The sequence below is a fragment of the Cetorhinus maximus genome, chromosome 3 (assembly GCF_964194155.1).
Source record: "Cetorhinus maximus chromosome 3, sCetMax3.hap1.1, whole genome shotgun sequence".
Lineage (NCBI taxonomy): Eukaryota > Metazoa > Chordata > Chondrichthyes > Lamniformes > Cetorhinidae > Cetorhinus > Cetorhinus maximus.
In genome coordinates this window covers 41,772,197-41,796,257 of record NC_135881.1, presented here as the reverse complement: position 1 = coordinate 41,796,257, position 24,061 = coordinate 41,772,197, and the positions used below count along the sequence as shown (strand labels likewise).

At 41.1% G+C, this 24,061-nt stretch overlaps 1 protein-coding gene across 3 annotated transcripts in view; it reads left to right on the top strand.

The window, feature by feature from the left end:
• Positions 1-3,234: 3,234 nt before the first annotated feature.
• Positions 3,235-24,061, top strand: part of zeb1b (zinc finger E-box binding homeobox 1b) — a 189,144-nt gene continuing 168,317 nt past the window's right edge. The window contains exon 1 of one of the 3 annotated variants that reach the window (XM_078537704.1): positions 3,235-3,373. In XM_078537704.1, coding sequence (XP_078393830.1) covers positions 3,292-3,373 — 82 coding nt within the window. In that variant the 5' untranslated portion in view covers positions 3,235-3,291. Of the gene's footprint in view, positions 3,374-4,950; positions 5,212-24,061 lie in introns of those variants that run through there. The other 2 variants (XM_078537712.1, XM_078537719.1) reach the window with 2 other exon arrangements.

The window sequence follows — 24,061 nt, the reverse complement described above, 5'->3', positions numbered from 1 at the left end:
GATTGGGTTTTGATAGCTAGCACCTTCAAATCCACATTGGTGGCAGCATTTTCTTTGTGCAGCAATGGTAAGGGTTGGGATGATATCAGACATTCGGTAGAGATGGCATTCTCTGTACTGTCACTTTCAACTGGATCTCGGCTTTGGAATGGATCGGCCACGTCGGCCATGTCTCTTGGGATCGGATGATAAGCAGCACAGGGGTCGACCAGTTGCCCTGCTTGGTAGCCATGTGCTACCAGAGGCCCCGCTGCAGAAAGACAAAAATTACAGCAGTGAAAGAAGGGGTTTCAATTACTCCTTGTACTTTGAGAATCCCAGTAATGCGGTATTGGGCGGCCGTGCCATTCTGCCGTCAGTGTGAAAGATGATGGAAGTGTTAAAATAATGCATCAGTCTCCAGGTTGTGTATTGCAAATTTATTTACATTGCAGGCGTCTCCTGTGGGCGCCTGGAACGAGGCAGAAGCGCCAAAGTTGAGAGTTTTCTTCACTCACTACCAGCGGACTGAAACTGTCCTGCATATAGCTTCGAATGCAATTGCAAAAAAAAAAATAAATCCGAAAGTGCAGTCCCACCAAAACAAAACCGTGCTCATTCACCTCATTGGCTCTTCGTGCACCTTGCTGCCCACAGTTGTTTACATTAACAGTTCAAAAGTAACTCATGGGTGACGAAGCACTTTGACGGGTCCAGATGACATGGTAAAAGACAATGTTATAATACGCGCACAAACATATAGTATACAGCATTTTTTTTTTTTGTTTTTGGTTTTGGTCTTTGCTTTAAGAAAAGCCTTCCCAATGGGACAGAGGATGACTGGGTTTTAACGGCCATTTTAGAATGGGCAAGCCCAGTGCACTGCCCCTTGCGCTGTGTAAACTGGGATCTGACGAGCTGATCCAGTCATTTACATGGGGATCTGACACTGAAGTGAAGCTTTTCACAAAGTGTGTGTGTGTGTGTGTGTGACTCTGCGAAACGAACCAACGCTCAACAAGCGGGAAGCTAGCGGGATTTCGGAGCTCGTCGGTTTATCTGCCGGTCTCCAACCACCAAAGGTCCTGTCAAAGTGAAAACAGGTTCGCCTCACCAGCATGAACTGGATATGAATGCAGATCGGAAAGGAACACGCTGCAGCGCCCCGTCCCTGGCAACTACTTATTCCAATCGGAATTCACCTGCCAAAACTGGGTTGCGCTGCGAAGCAGAATTCTATTAGTATTGTGGGTTGGTGCGAATGCGGGAATTGCGTAATGAAGGATAGCCTAAGACTTGTCTTTTTCCCCGTTCACGGCACAGAACACGGCACCATTTAAATGTTCTGGTAACGCTAGGGCAATAAAACTCATCCACAGTTTCAGTCTTAGTTAGTTCAGCTTTAGTCCCAGAAACGTGTACTCATTAGAATGCGTGTGAAGGAACTGAAACAATGAATATAAAAAGTAATTTGTAGAGTCAATCATGTAAATTGGTCTTTTGAACAAAATTACTACACGAGAGAAAACAGTTTGGCTTTCATAAAGTATCAGCTTGATCAAACAGGGACTGACAAATAGAATATTGTGGGTACAGTTATTACAGTGTGGATGTTATGCCACAGCACAAAAACAAGACATAACAGAAGAACATTATATAAGTTGACCCTCATTCTTTGAACCTTTTTGCGTAGAGCTGGCTACCACGCTTTTAGTACTGAATATTACAAATTAAGATTTCGTAGATCTAGATCACAAACGTTTTCATACATCAAAGTACTTTCAGATAAAAATAATTGGATTATGCTCGTATATTCCCGTTTGGACTTTCAAAAATGATATTGTTTTGGTGGACCTGTGAGCTGACAACAACTTGTTTGTAAATTTTGGCAATTTGTGCTTACTAGAAGTTCCCTTTTATCTTGTTTTACAGTAATTAACAAAGCTGAACCTGTTAACATTTTATGAAATTGACCAGTACTTAGAAACATGGACACAACGAGATACCAGCTATCATCGGTCGCTTTCAAATTGTTTGGAAATAGATTGCAGATTTGTAAGACTGAACTGTGATAATTAACATATATAGCGTGATTCCGATTACACTAGTAAGAGTGACAGGGTCATTGAATTTATTCAAGGCTAAGTTATGATAGATTTTTGATAGACAAGGGAGTCACATGAAAGTGGACCAGATCAGCCACGATTTTATCGAATGACGGGGCAGACTCGAAGGGTCGAATGGCCTACTCCTGCTCCTAAATCCTACGTTCTCAGAGACTGCTGAAATTGGCCTACCTTTACGTAGAATAGTAATCCCCATTTACTAAAATATAAACAAAATCATTTATGGACTTTCATTTCGATCATTTACTTGTTTAATGTCCTCATCCCTTGGGAACGCATAAAAAGCTGGCGTTGCCTACTGTTTGGAAGCGATTCTCAAGAACAATTAACTTCATGCGCAATGGGAAATTATTATATTCAAGACTATCAAATTAACGTGTGTTCATGTTTTTGCCAGCCTTTTATTTTGTAACGGGTTAATCCCTCGTTGAGTTAGCAAGTAGATATTTCACTTGTGAGCAAACTAAATTATGTCAAAAAATGTTGCAACGTAATTAATGCATGACCATTTGTTCTTAAAATAAATGTTCTTAAAATAAATGTTTTTACAATCACACACCATCATTCTTATTTGCAGTGCAAGTTCCAAACCAGGGTCTGATAATTAAGATGCCAATCGTTAAAAACTGACATCTAATTTAAATTAGTCACATATCCACCTATACAGAATCTATATAGATAATCAATATGTATTACATTTAATTAAATACTTATCTATTTGTCTCTATATAGATATCTCTCTATAGATATACGTATAATAAAATTTCTCCCTTGGTACTGTGCTTGTTGGTGGCGCTCATGACACACGATCTCTTTGTCACCCTTATTTCATACCTTGGGTACTTTGCTCAATTTTAAATTTCCCGCGCCACATTCAAATTCTGCCGCAAACCCAAATGTTTCTAAAAAGGAGGTGGTGGTGGTGATGATGATGATGATGATGGTGGTGGTGGTTGAGAAGCGAGGGGGGGGCGGTGGGGGGAGGAACCATCTCCAGGGCAACCTGCCGTTCCCATAGTAAGCACCGCGTGCCGGCCGCTGCCCGCAGCTCGCGGAGGTGGGGGGAGGTGCGCGAGGAGCAAAGGGGGCGGTGGAAAGGTAGGTGTGTCGCAAAAAAAAAAAATAAAGTGTCGCAAAGAAGGCTGGGGGTGGTTGCACGCGTCCTGGAATTTGACAGCGCTTATCAATGAAACGAGAGAGCGAGCGGATCATGGCGGATGGCCCCAGGTGTAAGCGCAGAAAACAGGCAAACCCGAGGAGGAAAAACGGTGAGCTTTGCATCGGGCTGGGGGAGGGGAAGGGAGGGGGTAAAGGCTGGGCCAAGGGGAATTCTCACAATCCTCCTTCGCTTCCCCCCCCCCCTCCCCTTTACCTACTTTGTGGGAGTAGGAATAGATAGGGAGGGAAGAAGTGTTTGAGGAGAAGAGAGGGGGGGTGAAGAGAAGCTGGATAAAAAAAGAGAAGAAACAAAAGAAAAACTTAACTCGGAGAAACTCGGCTGTGCGAGGGAGAGAGAGAGAGAGAGAGTGGCCGATTTAAATCGGGAACTCGACACAGAGAGATCCGTCCCAGTTGCGGGGCTTTATGATTATTATTGCTTGGAGTTTGGTTGTGGTGGTTTTGAGGAGGGAGGGGGGAGGGAGAGTGGAAATGAGGAAAGTGCGGTTAAAGTTGGGAGGCGAGCAGTTCTTGCTCTTGTCGGTGTGGGATCATTACCTGCTCTTGCTCCCTGGCCACCCCCCCTCTCTCTCTCTCTCTCTCTCTGGTCCGTCGCCTAGCGGTTCATGGCCCTGGACCGTTATGTGCTGCCGCTCCCTCCCAGCTCTTTATCTGCTCAGTCAGAGCCTCCTCCCTCCCTCCCTCTCTCTTTTCTTTCGCCGACCCCAGGGCGAATTAGACAAGAGAATACTCCTTTTCTTTTCATTTTAAAAATATATATATATATAAAAACTCCAGCACTTTGCTGTCTTTTTTTTTCATGTAAAGTGCTTCTGGCGAGGAGGGTCAAACGCACCATTTATTTATTGATTGATTGATTGTCTCCCTGAAGTACACCATAATCTTAAAATGAACTTATTACCTGACGCAGTCAAGAGTTAAAAGTGTTTAAAAGAGGAAGCGAGACTTTTTTTGTTTGAAGGTATTTCTCTTTCTCTCCCTCTCTCTCTCCCCCCCCCCTCCTTTCTCCGGTGTAAACATAAACAGTTTGGTGAAGTTTTTATTTCCCCCTCCCTCCACATTATGCTAAGGAAAAGGTTGAATTCAGACGCTTGTCTTTTCGCTGTGGTACCTGTTTGGTGCCGAATTGGGTGGTAACGGTTTGAGCGAATTACGGGGCCTCTGGCCCGCTTCACTGACTCGGACTCTGGGCTGAAAAAGCTATATAAGGAATACATTTACATTGCAGCCGGGAGGGAGTTGCATTTTTTTTTCCCTTCTACATTTGTTTATTTAAACTTTTATTGTGAGCGTGTGTGCGTTTTGTTTCTTAAAAGGTGATTGCAGGGAGGAGTGCCTGCTTAGGGGTGTCGGTTATATTTCAGTCCTAGAGTTGCAATGGTTTTACCTTTTTTATTTCAAGGTAGGGAATTTTCCCCTTTCAGGAAATACAAGCTAACGGTGTGATAGCATATCCCCTCCGCATTTTAATGCCGTTTGTGTATTTTCCTATGTATTGACCACATTTTAAAACGCAGTTGAAAAATCTATTTTTCTAACAAAATGTGTACCTTCGGAATAATTTTAAGAAATTTTGTTTTTACATTAAAAAAATATTTTGCCCCAATGGTTGATGCTAAGTTGATGGGCTTTTCCTGCTGACGAAATTGTGACATGTGCGCCTGCCACAGCGAGCGAGCGAGAGAAGGGAGGGAGAGCGATGTAAACATGTTTACCTGAAAAATGGGACTGCTACGTTGCTAAAAATGGCAAGAAAACCTGGCGCCTGCATATTTATTCAATGTATGCTTTTTGAAATCAAGTCGCAATGTAGGATTGAAGCGGAATTTTAAAAAGAGCAAAGTATTTCCTTTCGGCAGGAGAAAGCGATTCCTGATTGTCGTGTCGAGCCGAGCTGACAGGCTGCAGCAAATGGCAACTTGTGCAGGTAGCAATGGTGTTAGTTTCAGCCCCCTCTGTCTGCTTCAATCTCCTGGGAGAGATTTATTTACCATGGTTGCAGTAAGGTTACTTTCCTTTGTGTTTTTGCACGGGCATAATTTGTTAAAGGCACTTCATATTTTTAATCCAAGCCGTTTAGATTTTATTTTGGAATCACATTGGAGGTTGGAATGGAGGCAGTTGGTATTCCCGTCTCCTTTTTTGTGTTTTTTAACCTCGACATGCACGCCCTGGTGTTTCGTCTCGGTGTGTCGTTCCCTTATGTGTGCTGGGGAGGGGTGTAGCGGTCGTTAATAACTGATTAGATTGACGCCTGGAAGCTCCTGCAGAGAAGCTAAGTGGAGGAGGGGGAAGAATGAACATGTTTGTGTTGGGTGGTGGTTTTTGTGCAAGACGTGCGCACAGGTAACAAATGCGGTGGGCGCAGGGAACATTTTTTTAATCTAAAGTGTTTTTACATCCGTTTAAATCACTCTTGCCCTGCCATCTGCAGAAAAACAAATCTAGTTAACTGATTGTGGCACATAGTGTTAAACGACTGCTCTGTACCGCTAATCCTATTGGAGCAGTCATAAATCTTTAATTTTTTCCCTAGTGTGTGCGTATGCTCTGTCTGCCCACTAGGGTAGCTTTTTTTTAAATCTGTCCAGGTTAAAGCAATTGGCTTTCAGTTTTGTTTGTACAATTGGAGATTTCAGAATTCGGTAATTCTTTATTGCAAATTATTTTCCAAAAATATACTTTAGAGATAAAATTTATTAAAAATTACATGACTTTTCAAAGTTGACATTCCATAAGGTGCAATCCAAATCAGTTTGTTCCTATACTGTATGTTACTCACTACATTTACAATTAGAATACAATTTACAATATTTGCAATATTCATTACATGTTTGTACAACCTATTTTCCAGCCCCTGAAATGCCCTAGAAGATAGCTTTTCCCATTGAGCTATTGCTGCGCTGCCCCTAGCTTTAGTGCATCCCTCAGCACCTAGTCCTGGATCTTGGAATGTGCCAGTCTGCAACACCCAGTTGTGGGCAAGTCTTACTGAAAGACATTTATTCCACATTCGTTTGTTTCTCTCAATGCTATACTTGACTGTTGATGGGTAGTCTATCCAAATTTTATTTTGTTTATAATCTAGTACTTCGCATAGTTTAGTTTCATTTACCAATATAGCACCTGCATCTCTCTTTTCTCATGAGTGGGTTTTCACTCCTATGAAATTAAAATCAAGTGTGCCTAGGTAGGGATTTCCCCCTCGTTTATTTTCCTATTTTGAAATACATACTTTGGTTATCAGCAAACTACTTTCCAAACTTCACTCACCAGGTGCTGAGAAAGTGTGCGCTAACAGAACTAATTTATCTCCTCTTAACCATTTTGTGGGAAAGCAAAGTGGGTTTACAACAGAATTTGAGAAATGTGACTTGAATAATACAGACATTGAACAGTTGAGAATCAAGGAACAGAAGAATGCCACATCATCACAGCGTGATGAAGTGAAGTAGAGGCAAGGCAGATGATCCCTGTTTCTACACAAAATTAGCTTGACCAAGATTTTCAGTGGCATGAATACCCTCTTGCTGTACACACTCTGATTCCAGATAAGCTGTTAAAATATCTTGAGCATAAATGAGTCTGACTATTTAAACTTGTTTGAAAATTTGCACTCTTAAAGGTAAAGGATGTTGGCACGAGAGATTGGAATGCATCATGTGCCTTTTGAAACTTGGTGTCAGTGTCAAGCACGGCCAGATGCAAAATATACTTCACTGCACTGTGTATCCCCAATTGTCCTAACCTGAAGCTCAGTGCACCATAATACTCCAAGGGCTGGATTTTGTGGGACCGACAGGGATTTTGCCCACCAAACTATAATTAAACTTTGGCATCAGAAGTGAAAAGTCAGTAGCAGATATTCAGACTTGCGTCTGCTGAAAACATTTTTTTTCTGCATTGAAGTCTCGTTGAGTTGGTAATGTTTTTACATCTATTGGCTTGATAAACTTCAACTTGTGATCTGTAACAAGGTTAGTGTTTTTAACTAAAGCGGTTACAATGAAAAAGAACATTGGACTTCAACAGTTAAATGCAAAGGACTAATCTGGCCACAAAATGTCTTGTATATGTATTTAAAACCCAAAAGATGCTTTTCCAAAGGTATGTCTTCCAGGAGAAGTCCTTTTTAACCAAACTCAGCAGGAAGCAAGCATCTGAGGTACTGTTAGGTGACCTTTGACCCAGCGACTCTGAATGCCTTAGGTATGATTTCACTTTCACTACATCCTTTGTCAACCTGAATGCTTGTCAAATCAGATGTGTGTTTAGACCTTTTTTCAGTGAATGTGCCTAAAGGAAGGAACAAAGTACTAGGTCATCCTGGGCATTATCCTTGTTTATTTTCTGTTGTAGAGAGTGGGGGAGGGATTCTTGTTTTTTCTTCTGAGGTGCTGGGCACATCCACTGTGTGGGTCAGTGTTTATTTTCTATTTAGCTTTTCAGAGTATTGTTCGCTTACTCCCTACGCATGAGCAGATGACTGACCAAGTGATACAAATAACTAATTATACTCAGGAGTATGTTGTGTAAAAGAGGGTGGGAGAAGAAAAATGTCCTAATGTAGAAAATGCACATAACTTGAGGATCAGGCAAGTAGACAAGTTTGTGTGTCTGTGTTAACTGTACCCTTTGCATTGGGCTTCAGTAATGTATATGGAAATTATATCTCAACTTACCACCTCAGTAATCTAGAAATTGTTGACCTCCTTCAAAATTAAACATCATACTGTAAGATTTTGATATATTTCTCCTAAGTCTTAAAGTACCAATCCTTGTTTTTTGTAATTGTTTGGAAAACTAAAGATTTTGTTCCTGTACTACTGAATTTAAAATTGGCAGCTGTTCTTGTAATAAGTGTAGTTATTTGTTTTTGGCTGAGCCTTGAGTTGTCTCGGGCATGCTTTCTGGATTGGTCGGTGTGAATTTATTGAACTTTTTTCAACCATTGTGTACTACGTGTAGAAAAGCACAAGGGGAAAGGCATAGTTACCTTTGGAGTTTGTTCACTATACCTCATACAGTTTCTGCCTTAAAAGAAAGGGTCTATTCACTGCCCTTTGTATAGGGAGGGACTAGTCTTTTCACACTAAGCTTGTGGGAAAATTCTCCAAATTTATGCACGATGTTTGTTGGAAAATGGAAGATTAGTGTTATAGTCATGCTGGTTCTGTAAAGAAAATGTTTGCCATTGAAATTTTGGGACATCTTAAAAATGTATCTGTTTTAATTTCGAGATGGGATAAAATGTAGAATAGCTACATTATTTATGGTGGGTTATAGGATCTTAATTTTGATGAGACTTGTACTTTACAAGTGTCTTTGAGTAATGACCTTGTTTTCTGAATGCAGCTACACACAGTAGTTCAAACAACATGTTCATACCTTTCAAATCAGTACTGACGACCCAGCCACTACATAAGTCACATAGTAATTTACATTGAAGTTTTTTTGAAAAAGAATTAGTCATACAGTATAATATATTAGTCAGTTTATCCATTAGTAGACTGACTTCATGGGAAAATATGACATGAGTACGAAGACATGAGGTGACTTTTTGGAAGAGGAGGATTCCAGATATCACCTTTAATACTTCAATTTTAAAATTTGTATTTTTTTGTGATTAGTTAAGATTGTGAACTTGGATACCTTTTGTTACTGCCATGTTCTTGCCTTCATTCAGAGCACTATACAGTTGACTGAATTTTATTTTGAGTTCTACATTAACTCTTAGACTAAAACCAAGGGAATAAAACTGGTCTCTGGTCCAGTGAAAGTATGGAAATATATGTTCTCATTTATTTTTCTCCCATTTTGAAGGAAGCTTCTTATGTATGCTTTTTACAAACTTTCTTAAAAAAAAAACTTGCGCGAAAGTGAAGAGAAGTGTTTTGTCTTCTGTTTTAATGAGGGGTTGACACTTTTCTTGCCAAGGTCAGAGATGGGTGCAGTATGTTTAGAGTTCCCTTGTTTTCTTTGTCACTGATGAAAATAAATTGATTATTAAAGCTAAAATCTTTAATGCCATGAAATACTTTCGAGAGAAATCACAGGGTAGCATCAGGATGGAAATATTGGAAATAATGCATAAGAACAGGATTCTATCCTTGAATCACTTTGCAGAGTCGGTTCAGAGGAGAGGGGAGAACGACAGACATCAGAGCAGCATTTGCCAGAGTGTGGCAACAAGGAGCCCTCGTAAAACTGAAATCAGTTGGAATCAGGGAGAAAACTCTCAAGGCTGTAATTATACCTGGTACAATGGAAAACGAATGACCTACAACAACATGATCATTCCAGTCCCCACAACATCCCTGCAGCAGTTCCTGAGGACAGTGTCCTTGACCCAACTATATTCATCTGCTTCGTCAACCTTCCCTCTATCATAAGGTTAGAAGTGGAGTTTTTTACTGACTGCACAGTGTTCGTGCCCATTTAAAATTCCTTAGCTAATGAAATAGTCCATGCCCACATGTGGCAAAATCTGAACAACCAGGCTTGGGCTGATAAGTGACAAATAATGTTAGTGCTGCACAAGTGCCAGCACTGGAGAACCTAACCATCTCTACTTGACATTATCATCACTCTGTCCCCCACCAGGTTGGCAATGGTGAGCAGAAAAAAAAACTGGAGAACCACACAAATACAATCTCTGTGAGAGGTCAGTGATGGGATATTCTGTGGTGAGTTGCTCAGGTCTAGTCTCTCCACAGCATCTTCACCTATAAGGCACAAGTCTGGGGTGTAATGGAATACTTTCCACTTGCATGGAAGTTTGCAGCCAAATGAACCCTCGAAGCTCCACAACATTCAAGGGAAAATAATCCTGTTGATCAGTTTCTCATCCACTTGCATAAAATGTCACGTCTTCACCACCAGCATACCTTGACTACAATGCGCACTACTTACGGGATGTACTGCATGCAGCAAGTAGGCTAGACTTTTGCACAGCACCTCCCAAACAATCAACCTCGACCACATAGACAAAGGTGGCAGATGGATAGGAATTCCATCACCTCCAAATTACACATCCTAATGTTGACATATATACTCCCTCATGGTTATTTATTCTGGAACTCTCTACCTAACATGGAGTGCAGCAACTTGGAAAGACTGTTCACCACTGTCTTCTGATGGGCAGTAAAGGCCAGCCTAGCCAGCAGTGCACGAATCCTGAGTGTGATTATATATTTTTTAAAATACGAATCACCTTTCTGGAAATAAGATCACAAATTATCATGAATTCCTTGTTTCTTCATTTTTAAAAATCTCTAGTTCCATTGTCTCTTTTACTGTGGGTACATCACGCCCAAGTTCCTTCTGGTCTGCCCTTGCCTGATGTACTTATGCATTTACTTTATAACTGGTTAGTGGTCAGGAATGGAAATTTTTTGCTCTGCATTATCCTCTTGGCTGAGTTGGAATTTACAGGACAAAAATGCTTCAAATAAAAGCTGGGTCACTTCAATTTGCTTTGATGGTATATTAAGTCATTCATTATAGCTTAGCAACAAATCTTCTACATGTATTAACTAATATTAGAAAAATGCAATCAATGATGCATCTAAAACTGAATTGTTTTAGCTTGAACCAAACTAGGCCCGTTACAATTTTGGCAATGCTTTGTCTTTCCCTACCCTCAAACAACCATTTAAGTCAGTTTATTTTGAATCTTTCTGTTCAAATCGAACAGTTATACAAAGGATCAGTTGTAGACAAGAATTGTGAATTAGGATAGAAGAAAATCCTTGTTCATAGCTGACCTTTTATTCTTCCTGCTGTGCCTACCCCCCCCCCCCCATTTATTGTTACAACGATATGCATTGTTTTTCTGAACTTAGTTCTTGCTTCTCTGAAGGTCTTCATTTAAAAAAAAATCTCTCTATGCTTCCTCATTATTGAAAATAAAAAACTACAGTCTTTATTTCCAGGGCCCAAAAATTTGGAGCTCCTTTAGCCTTCTCTTTCCTCCCAGAAAGCTGAAGCTTTGTTTCACCTAACCTCTACAACTCTGTTCATCTTGTCTGTCCCACTATTTTTTAGCCATGTATTATCTTACACTTTTGACCATGGCCATCAATTGGGAGGGGGGAGAAATTGTATGTCAAAAAGTTTAAATTTTGCATCCTCTAATATTGATATTAATACCACATGAGAAAAACTTGTACTTTCGGATTTTGTATTTGGTGAACGTGATGTATTGGTGTTTCCAAGACTTCAATTTTGCTGTTCAGGAACCTAACGAATGGAAAGCTAAAAGGATCAGATCAGCTGCCTATTTTATGCCCCACTTCACAACTCTGGTCTTCCTCCTTTTTCATGTAGGCATCACCAGATCTGCAGGTCATGTAACTAGATGGCCACATTCCAGGCTCTTGCCATGCAGCTTTTTAGCCTGCTGCTATGAAATGTGACCATGGCTTAATGACAAGTTGTCCTCACTATCTTTATGAACAGGTACTTCACCACAGTGTTATAGTTGAGATCAGTAAGTCACTTGAACTGGGAGCAAGGAATAATTGATTCAGTTGATTGTATGCACCTTTACTCAGTGAACTGCTGCCTGAAGTCTGTCACAAATAGTTTGAATAAATGTAAAATTTGCTTGTTGACCTAGTTCAGATTTGGTAGAGAAAATAACTGAATTCCTTCCTTTCAGCTGCTAAAGGACTACTACTTTTCACTCAAACATTGGTTTGATTTAATTAAAGATAGCATTAGTTAAAGAATGATTTTGTATGCTCTTTTGGAATGACCGCTGATCAAATTCCAAACCAAAATCAATGCATGTTGGGCCAGTTTGGGTTAACTTGTTTTATTTGATCAGGCTGAGCACTTTTGGTTGGCCTCCCTGATGAAGGGAAAACAAAGAGACAAAATTTGCATGTGTAGTCATTTTCTTTAACTTGTTAAATATTCACAAGGCTGATTGCAGTCTGCTGAGAATCACAACATTTAACAGTGCCTTTGGATATATTGGTGCTTTAGTGTCTGGATTAGGCAGTCATACAAATCATCACTGGTATGTTGTTGGGTTGGTGTAGGGGTTGCTAGCTTTTAGCTTTTATTTGATAATGTGCTGCTTTATTGTTTGGGTAAGAAGCTTGGTAATTGTGTTGTTAAGCCAGTGCATGGTGTTTAAAAAAGGTTGCTTCTTGGCCATACTAAAGTATAGCAATAACCTTTACTTAGCATCGTGCTTGCACTAGTGTCACTTTGATTGGTTTACCACAATTTTAAGAATGAGTTGTCGATTCTGCTTCGGAGGGTTTCTTCAATTGGAATCGATGTGCAAACTGTTCATTCTGACAAGCTAGAATATAAGTAGAAAGTGCTGGAAAAACTCTACCAAAGAAGAGTCATATTGGACTTGAAACATTCACTGTTTCTCTCTCCACAGACACTGCCAGACCTGCTGAGCTTTCCCAGCACTTTGTTTTCATTTCCGATCTACAGTATTTTGCTTTCTACATTTTTAATGCGAATATGGGGTCAGATGCAAACGTTTAACGATCTTTTTCCCCTTCTGTGTGCGAATGTGTGAAAAATTACAATATCATGCTTCCTGGTAGATGTTTGCTTTGCCTGTTATATTTTCCCCAATTTCAAGGACATATGGTCCAGGGACAGGCTGGTGTCTTTATCCCAGGGAGAGGGGTTTATATGCTATTTGGTTGCCAGTACATCTCAGCCTGATCATTGAGCTTCCTGGCAAGGATTGGAGGTCTCTTTGGGGAACTCGCCCTCTTCCAGGTTACCTGGAGCCAGCAGGCTTACTTGCAATAGTTATTGCATTTACCTGGCCTTGTACCTGGAGACAGAAAGGGCAGATTTTTTAAAAAATGTGGCTCTTGGAATAAGAGGGTCAGTGTCAGCTCAGATTAAAAAAAATTGGATTAAGGACAGAAAACATCAAGTCATGGTTTTTTAGGCTGGAAAATAGTAAACACTGGGGTTCCCCGTGGGTCAGTGCTGGACCACGGCTTTTTACTCTGAGAACTGGCAAAGAGTGAGGATGATACAAATTGACTACAACAGGACACAAATAGGCTAGCAGATTGAATTTAATGCAGAAAAATGAGAGGTGATACATTTTGGCAGAAGGGATAGTGAGAGGCCGTATAGATTTAATGGCATGGTTCCAAAGATTGTGCAGGGACAGGGACCTGGGGGTACATGTACATGGATCTTTGAAGATATCAGGACGTATTGAGAGAATGGTTGACAAAGCACATGGGATCTTGCCTCTTCACAGAGGTACTGAGTACAAAAGCAGTAAAGCTATGTTGAACCAAAAACACATTGCTGGAAAAACTCAGCAGGTCTGACCGCATCTGTGGAGAGAAAGACAGTGTTAACGTTTCGAGTCTGTGTGATACGGAGTCAAAATGTTAACTCTGTATATCTCTCCACAGATATTGTCAGACCTGCTGAGTCTTTCCAGCAATTTTTGTTTTTGTTACAGATTTCCAGCATCCGCAGTATTTTGCTTTTATTGAAGCCATGTTGAATATGTATAAAGCTCTGGTTAGGCCCCAACTAAAGTATTGTGTCCAGTTATGGCCGCCAAACTTGAGTGTGAGTCCTTGAGGCTGCAGAAGAGATTTATGAGACTGGTTCTAGGGATTGGAATTTTAGCTACAAGCTTAGGTTGGAAAAGCTGGGTTTGTTCTTGGAGCAAAGGAGATTGAGGGAAGATTTGATAGAAGTGTACGAGGTTATGACAGGGTTTGTGTAAAGTAGGTAAGGAAAAATTGTTCTCAGCTGTTAGTAGAAGGATTAGGGGACACCGATTCAAGGTTTTGGGCAAGAGATGTGGATTTGGGAGTGGCATGTGAGGAATAACATTTTTACAAAGTATGGTGCAAATGGAGATGAGCAATGATTTCAAAAGGCAACTGGATGGACACTTGAAGGAAACAAACTTGCAGGAGTATAGGGACAGAACGGGCGAATGGGACTGACTGGATTGCTCTGCGGTGTGGTGGCGTGGACTTGATGGGCAGAATGGCCTCCTTTGTGTCGTTCAGCTAACTGAAATGTGCTGCAAAAGGTAAGAAAGACTTGAAGACCTTTTTGGAGATCTTGTGCAGCAAAGCCATGAAGAAATTTGGTAGGAATGAGTAGTTTAATTTCTTGTTGGGCTGGGGCTTGTGTAGGCCCATGATGGACAAATGGGACTGAATGCAAAACAGGACAAGTTTTCGATTTTTTGGAATCTAGATGGATTAGGGCACTTTTTCATCTGGCTTGCGGTGAGATTTCAAAATGTGGCCCTGCCAGCCCCAATGTGCTGCACTCTGGGCCAGTCGCCGCCATGTACTGAGCCTTGGCAGTAGTCACCAGAGGCCTAGGCTGTGGGGAGAGAGCGAGGCCTGAGATCCAGGAGTAGGAGCCCAGGGCAGTGATGGGAAGCTGCTGGCTGCCTATCGGGTGGTGAAGTGTGAGGAACCCAGGGTGGGGGAGAAAGGGAGCAGGATACTTGATCCACTGGTGGAAGTTCCATTGGTATCCCAGGACAGGGGCTCAGCCCCTGCAAGCTGAGAAGGGGCCAAGGCTCCAGGTCCAGGTGCTGCCTCAGACTGGGAGTTGGCCAGAGCCTTGGGTTGTTGAGTCAGTGCCCTGGGCTGGTTTGGGGGTGAGACAGAGTGGGAAAGGAGAGAGACAGAGAGAGAGAAAAGCCATTTGCGAGTAGCAACATCATCATCAGTGCCAGCAGGCATAATGAGGCTCATTAAGTAAAAGCAAACTCAGCCATGGCATTTAAGCAGAGGGTAAGTTTAATGTTTCTGTATTTACTCTTTAGAAAAGCTAACTATATATTTTTTTTGTCACCCGCCACTGATTTTTATCTGTGTGAGTGGCCCTTGATAAGGAAAAGGTTCCCCACCCCTGAATTAGTGTTTCAGTGACAGAGGGATTGCATGCTGCACAGGTGGAAAGAGGTTGTGTTGGTCATGTTAGGATGCAAGGGTTAAAGCTTAGTTCAAGGGTCAAATAGAAATCCAAGGATTCACACCATTTGTTTCAGTCTGAGTGAGTAGCTGAGAAGGAGATTGCAATCAGAGCTTGGAGAAGGATGCTGTTGATCCCTCCAAGACTCTGTATTGGAGGCATTGCTTTATTTGTTTACATAAATGATCCCAACTTTAGTATGGCCTCATTCTGTGCTGAAAGATTCTATGATTCTAAGGGAACGAAGTTTATGGCTGCCACTTTCTTTTAGCCCCCACAGCATTTGTACAGTGGTCAAGAGTATTCCCATAATTAAACCATTGTCAACAATTTGAAAAACTGTAACTGGAAGAAGTTGGAGGAAGTTTTGGGGGGGGTTGGTAGGGGTGGGGGCAGTTACAGAGGAGTAACAAAAATATTGTTCACTGAAATGTGGAGTACACAAAAATTTGGCATTATTCTTTAGTGTCCAAATTACTGAGTAACTTGTGACTCAAACTATCACCTATCACTGCAAATATTGTGCTTATACTTGAACAAACAACCTCCTCTGTCACTTTACTGGTGAGTAGTTCTGTTAAGGCACTGTTAAAGTTGTATATGTGAATTATGATTTGTACATTTCGTTCAATGCTTTTAAGGGGTTAAAATATAAAACCTATATACTGGTAGGTGTATGTGGGAATCTGGAGGATCTGGAAAGGGGAATGGAAAAATTAAAGCTCATAGAAATTTACAGCAAGGGAGGAGAACTTTTGGTCTATTGCATCTACACTGGGTGACAAGTAGCCCTCCAGCCTCATCTTGCTTTCCAGCTCTTGGTTAGCAGCCTTGCAGATAATGGCACTTGACGCACATATAAAGCTTTGGAAATGCTCATCTAAGCAAACTATCTTCAGCTTGGTGAGCTGCAGTCTATTTTGTTTAAACACTGTTGAGAAGTGTTGAAAAAGTTGTAACTGACTGTCAGTAACACAGATATAACTGAAGTTAACTTTTGCATCAATATATCTTAGTCACTTAAAGGAGTTGTATACCATACAAGTGGCTCAATGAAATTATTTTCGTTATCTGAAGGAATGGATGTACTGTTTACCTACAGGCTTTTAAAGCAACAGGACTTTATTTTACAGCCACAGGATAAAGCAGAAATGAATTAAAATTACGGGTTACTCTTATGTTACAAATTTTTATGTTGGCTCACTTAGCTGTACAATTCAGTCCACTGAAATGTTATGCAAATTGTCATTGGCGAGTATTGGTATTTTGATAAGGTGGTTACTGGGACTGTGGGGGATGTCTGTAGACTAAATTTTTGTGCTTCAGAATTTGAGTTGCATCTTGTCAAATTACTCTTGATGCCTAACTTCATGAACGTAAAAGCCCAATGCTCATAAAGGCTGATGCCACTTAGTACTTTAACTATTTATCTACTTGTATGACTTAAGCAGTGTAGAAGTGCTAATATTGAGTAGAATAGCTTGCTTGTAGCACCAAGAGTTGCAGTTTACATCTCCACGCTGGGCTTGTTTTCAGTGGGGTGGGGGGGCACATCAAGCAGGATGGGTGCCCACTCCACCACATTTCTGCCTGCTCCTGAGCTCGCCCCCAATAATACAGCCAATAATAATTGGCTAATAAGCCCATTGACCCTGATAATAAGCTGCCCATGCCATAAGAGTTAGCATGGGCATAAGATGGTGGTGCTCTTCCTATCCGCCTGCTTCATTAAACACACCACCCCACACCCCTGCCCCCCGCCTCCTCCCTAAACTGCCCAAACTGTCCATGCCCAAGACCCTGACTTAGCTGGCTCTGGAATCCATGCGCCTGCTTGCAGTCCTGGCAGCAGCCACTTATGCACTCTTGGCACTGCCAGGGCTGATGGAGCTGCTGGTCAATCTGATTGGCTGGCAGGTCCAGAGGGTTGGACAGTTGTTGTGGGGGGCAGGGGAGAAGTCCCACACTGCCCCAATTTAGCCCAACCACAGTGCATTGTGTAGTGGGTTGGCTCCATGCTGACTTTGCTTCTGCAAGGGGTGTTGTGGGGGGTGGGGGGGCACACGATTCACCTATTACTATCATCTATTATTCTGTCCCAAGACTAGGAGGAAAATCAATGTTAAGTACTATGATTTAAAATGTTCTTTCCAATGTTTCATGAAAAAAAAAATTGATAAATGGCTTAATTTAACTATTATTTAAATGGAGAGAGACTCCAAAAAAGTGCACACAGGGATCTGGGTGTACTTGTGCATGAGCAAAAAGTTAGCATGGAGGTGCAGCAAGTAATTATTCATTTTGGCCTGTATTGCTAGTGGGTTGGAGTTTAAAAATAGGTAAGTATTGATACAACTACAGGGTGTTGGTGAGGTTGACCTGGAATACTGTGTACGGTTTTGGTCCCTGTATTTGAGAAAGGATATACTGACATTGGAGGCAGTTCAAAAGAGATTCACCAGGCTGATTCCTGACATGAAGGGGTTGACTTATCAAGAATGGCTGAACAGGTTAGGCCTTTATTCATTAGAGTTTAGAAGAATGAGGGGTGATCTTATTGAAACGTACAAGATTCTGAAGGGGCTTGACAGGGTAGATGTTAAGATCTTTCCGCTAGTGGGGCAGTCTCGAACTAGGGGACATACTTACGGAATAAAGGGACACTCATTTATAACTGAGATGCGAAGGAATTTCTTCTGAGGATAGTGAATGTCTGGAATTCTCTACCCCAGAGTGTAGTGGAGGCTAGATCATTGAAAGTATTTAAAAAGGTAGATTTTTAAAATATTGGGGAGTTGAGGGCTATGAGGAGCTGGCACGAAAGAGGAGTTGAGACCTGGGTTAGATCAGCCATGATCTTATTGAATGGTGGGGCAAGCTTGAGGTCTACTCCTATTTCTCACGTTCTTATGTTGTTAACTTAAATTTTCTGCATAATTCCACAATGTGATGAATTATCCTCTGGTTACTTTTAAATATTGCTAATTGTGTTATTAAAATTTTATTTGGAAATTGGTTGCTCATTTTAATATTCTCCATAAAGAGGAATTTAAATAATACAGCAGCTTTTTCAATTTTCTATTGATTCAAATCATTCAGGTGAGAGTACTGCAAGTTAGATGCAGAGTCAAAGTTCCCTACCTGAATCTTGGAGCTTTCCATGTCTTTGTGAAAGCTGCATTTTCCATGTGCCAAAGATTGGCTCCTGCACTGTCGTATCATGCATCAAAGTTGCGTAAGCCAGAAAATGAAAAGTGAATAGTAGCTCCAGCAATAACCTGTTAAAAACAATTGATATTCTGTAATTTTTTTCAATTTACTTTGCCTTGTGGTGGAGGAGGTTTGAGGTGGGAGAAAGATATTACTGATTCAACCTGATTGCTCATCCATTTTACCGTAAATGTTTCTCAGCGATCATTAATATACATACCATGAGTGGCAAAGTTTTATTTTCTGTGGGAAGGGTGATTATTGCAATTGAACTATTGAAAAGCCAATTATAACTTAAAATTATATAAATATAGGCATCATTTGTTTGTTACATACATGAATAATAAAGCAATATTGATGACTGTGATTGCCTACCATGTCCAAGCATCTGTAGAGCTTTGAACAGTATTGAAATTTGAGATATTAACATGACATAATGTGATTACAATTGTCTAATTTACTCAAGTGCTGTAGACTTGAACCCTTTTGCAATGAGTAAGTATTCACTATTTCCTTAACGTGGCTGAACTTCAGCCTTGGAGCACCCCCTAGTGCACAATGTGACATTATTTCCATTTCCCACCCTAACCATTCTTGTGATTTGCGAAGTTGCCAATTTGTGGTATTATTGATCTTTGTATGGTGGACCTAAATCCACCAGGTAGAAATGGCCCAAATTCATTTCAACTGGGATCTTTACAGGAAGAGAAAAAGGAAGATTGGGAGGGTGGAAGTTTTCAATCCCTTGAAGGCTATTAGGGATGGGCAACAAACACTGGCCTAGCCAGCGATGCCTACATCCTGCAAGAGAATTTTTTAAAAATCACCTCAAAAGCTGTTGAGCCCAAATTTTCATAACGGTTTGGTTGTTGTCTCCAGTGCCCTCAAGATTTTGTTTTGAATTTCAGAATTTTTATTTTGCTAGTGGTTGAGTTGCACATGGTAAATTCTAAACTTTTCTCCATCACATGGGTGTTGCACTAACCCTGGTTCATCAAATGGCTTTGTAGCCTTCAACTGAACTTGTACTTCACCACATATAGTGATGTGAGAGAAAGTATTGCTGCAGAAATGATCTGGGAAACTTCACCACTTGAATTCTCTCCCTAGACTTTTTTTTGATTCAGCTTTGAAGTGCAGTTGAATCACCTTCCTTCTGTTCCTCGTATAAATATTAAAATCTGATTAAGCATGGTCAATTCGTCCAGTGGTGCTTCACTTGTGACCTGTAAATGACTTGTAAATTAGAGTTCACCACGTGGCTGTAGCCCTTTGTGGAGGGGATGTTGGTGGATGTGAGATTTTGCCACATAGTGGGCCCTCTTCATATTTGGTTGGTCTGAAAGGTTTGGGGCTGCAGTAGTAACAGTCTACTCTGCATCCTGTTGAGTAATGCCATTTAAATTTTCACCAGAATGTTGTATACTTTAAAGAATACTGAAGTTGCCAGCAGTGATGAGTAGAGCTGTAGATTTGTAGAATAATGCGTACCCTTCACCCTTCTCTGTTCCTCATCCACCTCACCCTTCACAATCCCACCCAGACCAAGGCTGCTTGTTTGTCTCGTCATAAATCAGGTGAATTTCCTCTGTGCATGTGGGAAAATGTATTAAGGGGTTGTGTTTTATTTCTGTTTGGCATCATAATGCACCACTTAACAGTGTTGTTTGCTTGAGGTGGGACTTGCTGAAGAGCAGCCAAAAGCCAATCGGGAAGCAGTTGGCATAATACTGCTTTCCCACTTGTTTAATACCAAACTAGCCACCTAGATATAAAGTTTATAATTTCAAAAAACTATTTTATGGGATGTGGGCATTGCTGGCAAGGCCAGCATTTGTTGTCCATTCCTAATTTCCCTTGAACTGAGTGGCTTGTGAGGTCATTTCAGAGGGCATTTGAGAGTCAACCACATGCTGTGGATCTGGAGTCACATGTTGGCCAGACCAGGTAAGGACAGCAGATTTCCTTCCCTAAATAACATTAGTGAAACAGGTCTTTACAGCAGTTGACTGGTTTCATGGTCACTATCGCTGAGACTAGCTTTATATTCCAGATTTATTAATTGAATTTTTAAATTCCATCGGCTGCCCTGGTGGGAATTAAACCTGTGTCCGCAGAGCATTCTCCTGGGCTTCTGGATTACTAGTTCAGTGACATTACCACTACACCACCAAGTAAGCAATAGTCTACAATAAGGAAACCCAAGTAGGAAATGAAAGAACGCTGTTTGGAGACCCTGCATGTTCTTGTAGATGATGTAACTGAGCAGCAGAATGCACTTTTGAAATACAAAGGAAGCTATTTAGTAGTTGTGGTTACATGCGTTGCTATAGTTAAAGTACCTTTTTAATTGTGAAAAATTCATAACTTGAACAAGTTTCTCTTAAAACTTGCCTCCTTATGAAAAAGTAGTCATCTCTTTTAAACTGCTAACTCAATTAATTCGATGATTGCATATTTGCCATAATGGAATTTCTTTTGGGCTGGTCTTGTTCTTTAAAAACCACTTGTTTATTCACTCACTCAGTAAAGTGGAATGCATATGTTGTAGGTTTTGCTTAGGGAGTAATGTGATTTACAAATGATCAGATATAAAGTTTGGTTCACAGCTGTATTAAATGTGATTTGTAAATTAAGGGAGGTTTAGGGAGAGGAGAAGGAAGTTACCTTGTATTTTGACATCTTGTTTATATAAGGAAGAGAACAGTGGACTTCTGAAATGAAAATAACAGGCTTATTTACTCAGCATGTTTACATAACAGATCAAACCAAGCCACTGTCATTCTATCCAACTGTTAGAGTTGAGTCTGTTTGAATGGATATTGATAATCCAGAAGTGATAGCTTATTTCCCAATGCTCTGGTCAATGTTAGAATTCAGAGTACTATTTGGTTCTGCCACATGATACTCCATGTTCCTAAAATTGAGTTGAAATCATGTTTCCAAAGAACTTTTTAATATCCTGTGGTGCTGTTTGGAAGAATGATAGCTGAGATACTAGAATTCTTTACTGTTCTTTAAATAGACCTGAGTTCCCTCCAGATCACTGGAAAAGACAGTAGGGTCATTTGTTTAATTTCTCATCTGAAAGACAGCCAAGCTATGACAAGGTGGCACTCTATTGCACTGGAATTGAGTTGAAAACCTGAGGTTTGAACCCCCCTCCCCTCTCCCTGGCTACCCTTGCCCTTGGTGCACTCTCTCCTCAGAAGGTTTCTATCTAGTAGGTAGAGTTGCTGCATTATATCAAAGCATTTGCTTCCATATGTTCTCGAATTATACATGTGTATTCCCTTCCTGACAACAGTGTGGGAATACCAACATCACATGGACTGCAGCAGTTCAAGAAGGTGGCTCATCACACCAGCTTGAGGGCAATTAGGGATGGGCAACAAATGCTGGCCTAGTCAGTGACACCCATAACCCATGAAAGAATTTTAAAAAGTCATTTCATTTCTGCCTGAAATACACCAACATACTATGGACTTGAATTAATCAAACAGTGATGTTTACAAGAGAAGTTGTTTTCTACAAACTGCAGGCCAATTTTATAGATAGCCATTGATCTCCCATTTGGATTTTATAGTTGGCAATTTACATTAAATTCCATAAACAAGCAATGGAGAATTTCTCCTTTTAGCACCAAGTGTTAGCATCAAGGACAGATTCATCCTTTACTTGCCTGGTCAAACACCACTTAGAATTTCATGTTTGATTGTATGTTGTGACCCTAAATTGAGCATATATTTTGAAACCTTTTATATGTGGTTTCCCACCAACTGTCATTATGGTATGTGAATGTCATTGGTTCATTTTGTCCAAAATTAGGAGCTGCTATGGGAGCGGTTCAGAGGAGGTTTACCAGATTGATACCTGGAATGAGTGGGTTGTCTTATTAGGAAAGGTTAGACAGACTGGACTTGTTTCCACTGGAGTTTAGAAGAGTGAGGGGTCTTGTATACTTGATTGAAGTATCCAAGATCCTGAACAGTATTGACAAGGTGGACATGGAAAGGATGTTTCCTGTTGGTGGGTGTGTCCAGAACTAGGGGGCACTGTTTTTAAAATTGGGGGTCGCCCTTTTAGGACAGAGATGAGGAGAAATTTTTTCTGAGGGTAGTGTGACTTTGGAACTCTGCCTCAGAAGGCAGTGGAGATGGGGGCATTGAATATTTTTAAGGCAGAGGTAGATAGATTCTTGGGCAAGGGTTAGGCAAAGGTTATCGGGGGTAGATGGAAATGTGAATTCCAAAAAAAAGCAGATCAGTTATGAGCTTATTGAATGGCGGAGCAGGCTCAAGGGGCCTACTCCTGTTCCTATTTATGTTGCTTATGAACTACTTTTTGAAGGAGTAGATTGACTGCTCTAATTCTCCTTCCCCCTTGTCACTGTGTAGGTCAATGATCAAACTTTGGTCAAGTTAATAAATTAGTTCTAGTCTTCTGATTAGGGACATTTGGATTTTTTTTGAAACTACCAATTGCCAAAATTGTTGAGGGAACCACAGCTGGCTTACATAAGATTAAAGATCTGTTTGGATGGAAAAGGTTTCACAATGTGTTTGATGTCATCCTTCCAGGATATCCACCTCGCTAGCTTCGACTACAGCTTAAACGCGTATAAAGTTAATGTCTCAACTGAAAAATGGCACCTTAATAAATCTCTGCTCCGTCAGTATAATGCTGGACTATCTACCTCGATTATGTGCTCATGGTGTGGTTCTCGAACTCTCAAACTTCTTACCCGGAGCCACAAGTCAACTGAACTAAGGTGATCCAGCTTAACATGGTTTGGTCTCTTGAAAGGAAAGCTTCCATCTGATAATGTGGACTTAATTTGGGTTATTGTAACACTTCCCAGTGGCAAAGGTCGACCAATGCTGAAGTGTACATCTATAATCGTTCTCAAGATGGAGCTCCACTATTGGCTGGTGACATTGGCTTAGGAAGTGAAAACATACAGGCTGATGCACTTGTGATGCCCTTTACTTCAACTGTGAACCTTTTAATATGAAGAAAAAAGATTTTTGCTGTATCTCCCTATGATATATTCAACAAGAAGTATTAGATGCTGATAACTTATAATAAATGATATTTTTCTTGCTTTTTGCCTTGAGAAAAATTTCACCATCCCTCTTTGGTTGAATGGGGACCTCTATGAATTCATTGGGCCTACTTTTATGTGGCGTAAAAGTTGGGGGCAAGTCCACCAACCTTTAATTGGCTGGGACGTTTGCCCCCTCACCATGAGGACTTTCCGCCCCGAAGAGCTCCTGACCAATCAACTGGCCGGCAGCGCTCGTGCCCCAGCCACACCACTGGGGAGCGAGTTAGAAGGATGTAAGCTGCGATGGAGTCAGACTTTGTGCTGAGTTCAGGGTCTCGCTGGGGCCAGGCTGGCAGGCTCAGGTGAAGGGGACGCATGGTTGGAAAGGGTAAGGGGGCAGATAGCTTGGGGGAGAGTGTTTCTTCCAATTGGCACAGTGTTCTCATCAAGGAGGCCCCCCCACCCCCCCCAATCCTGCTGCCTCCCAACCCAGCACCAAGGCTTGCCAGCTTTCAGTGGACAGCCTGGTGACTAGGCTTGGGCTTCTCCCATCATGGGTAAA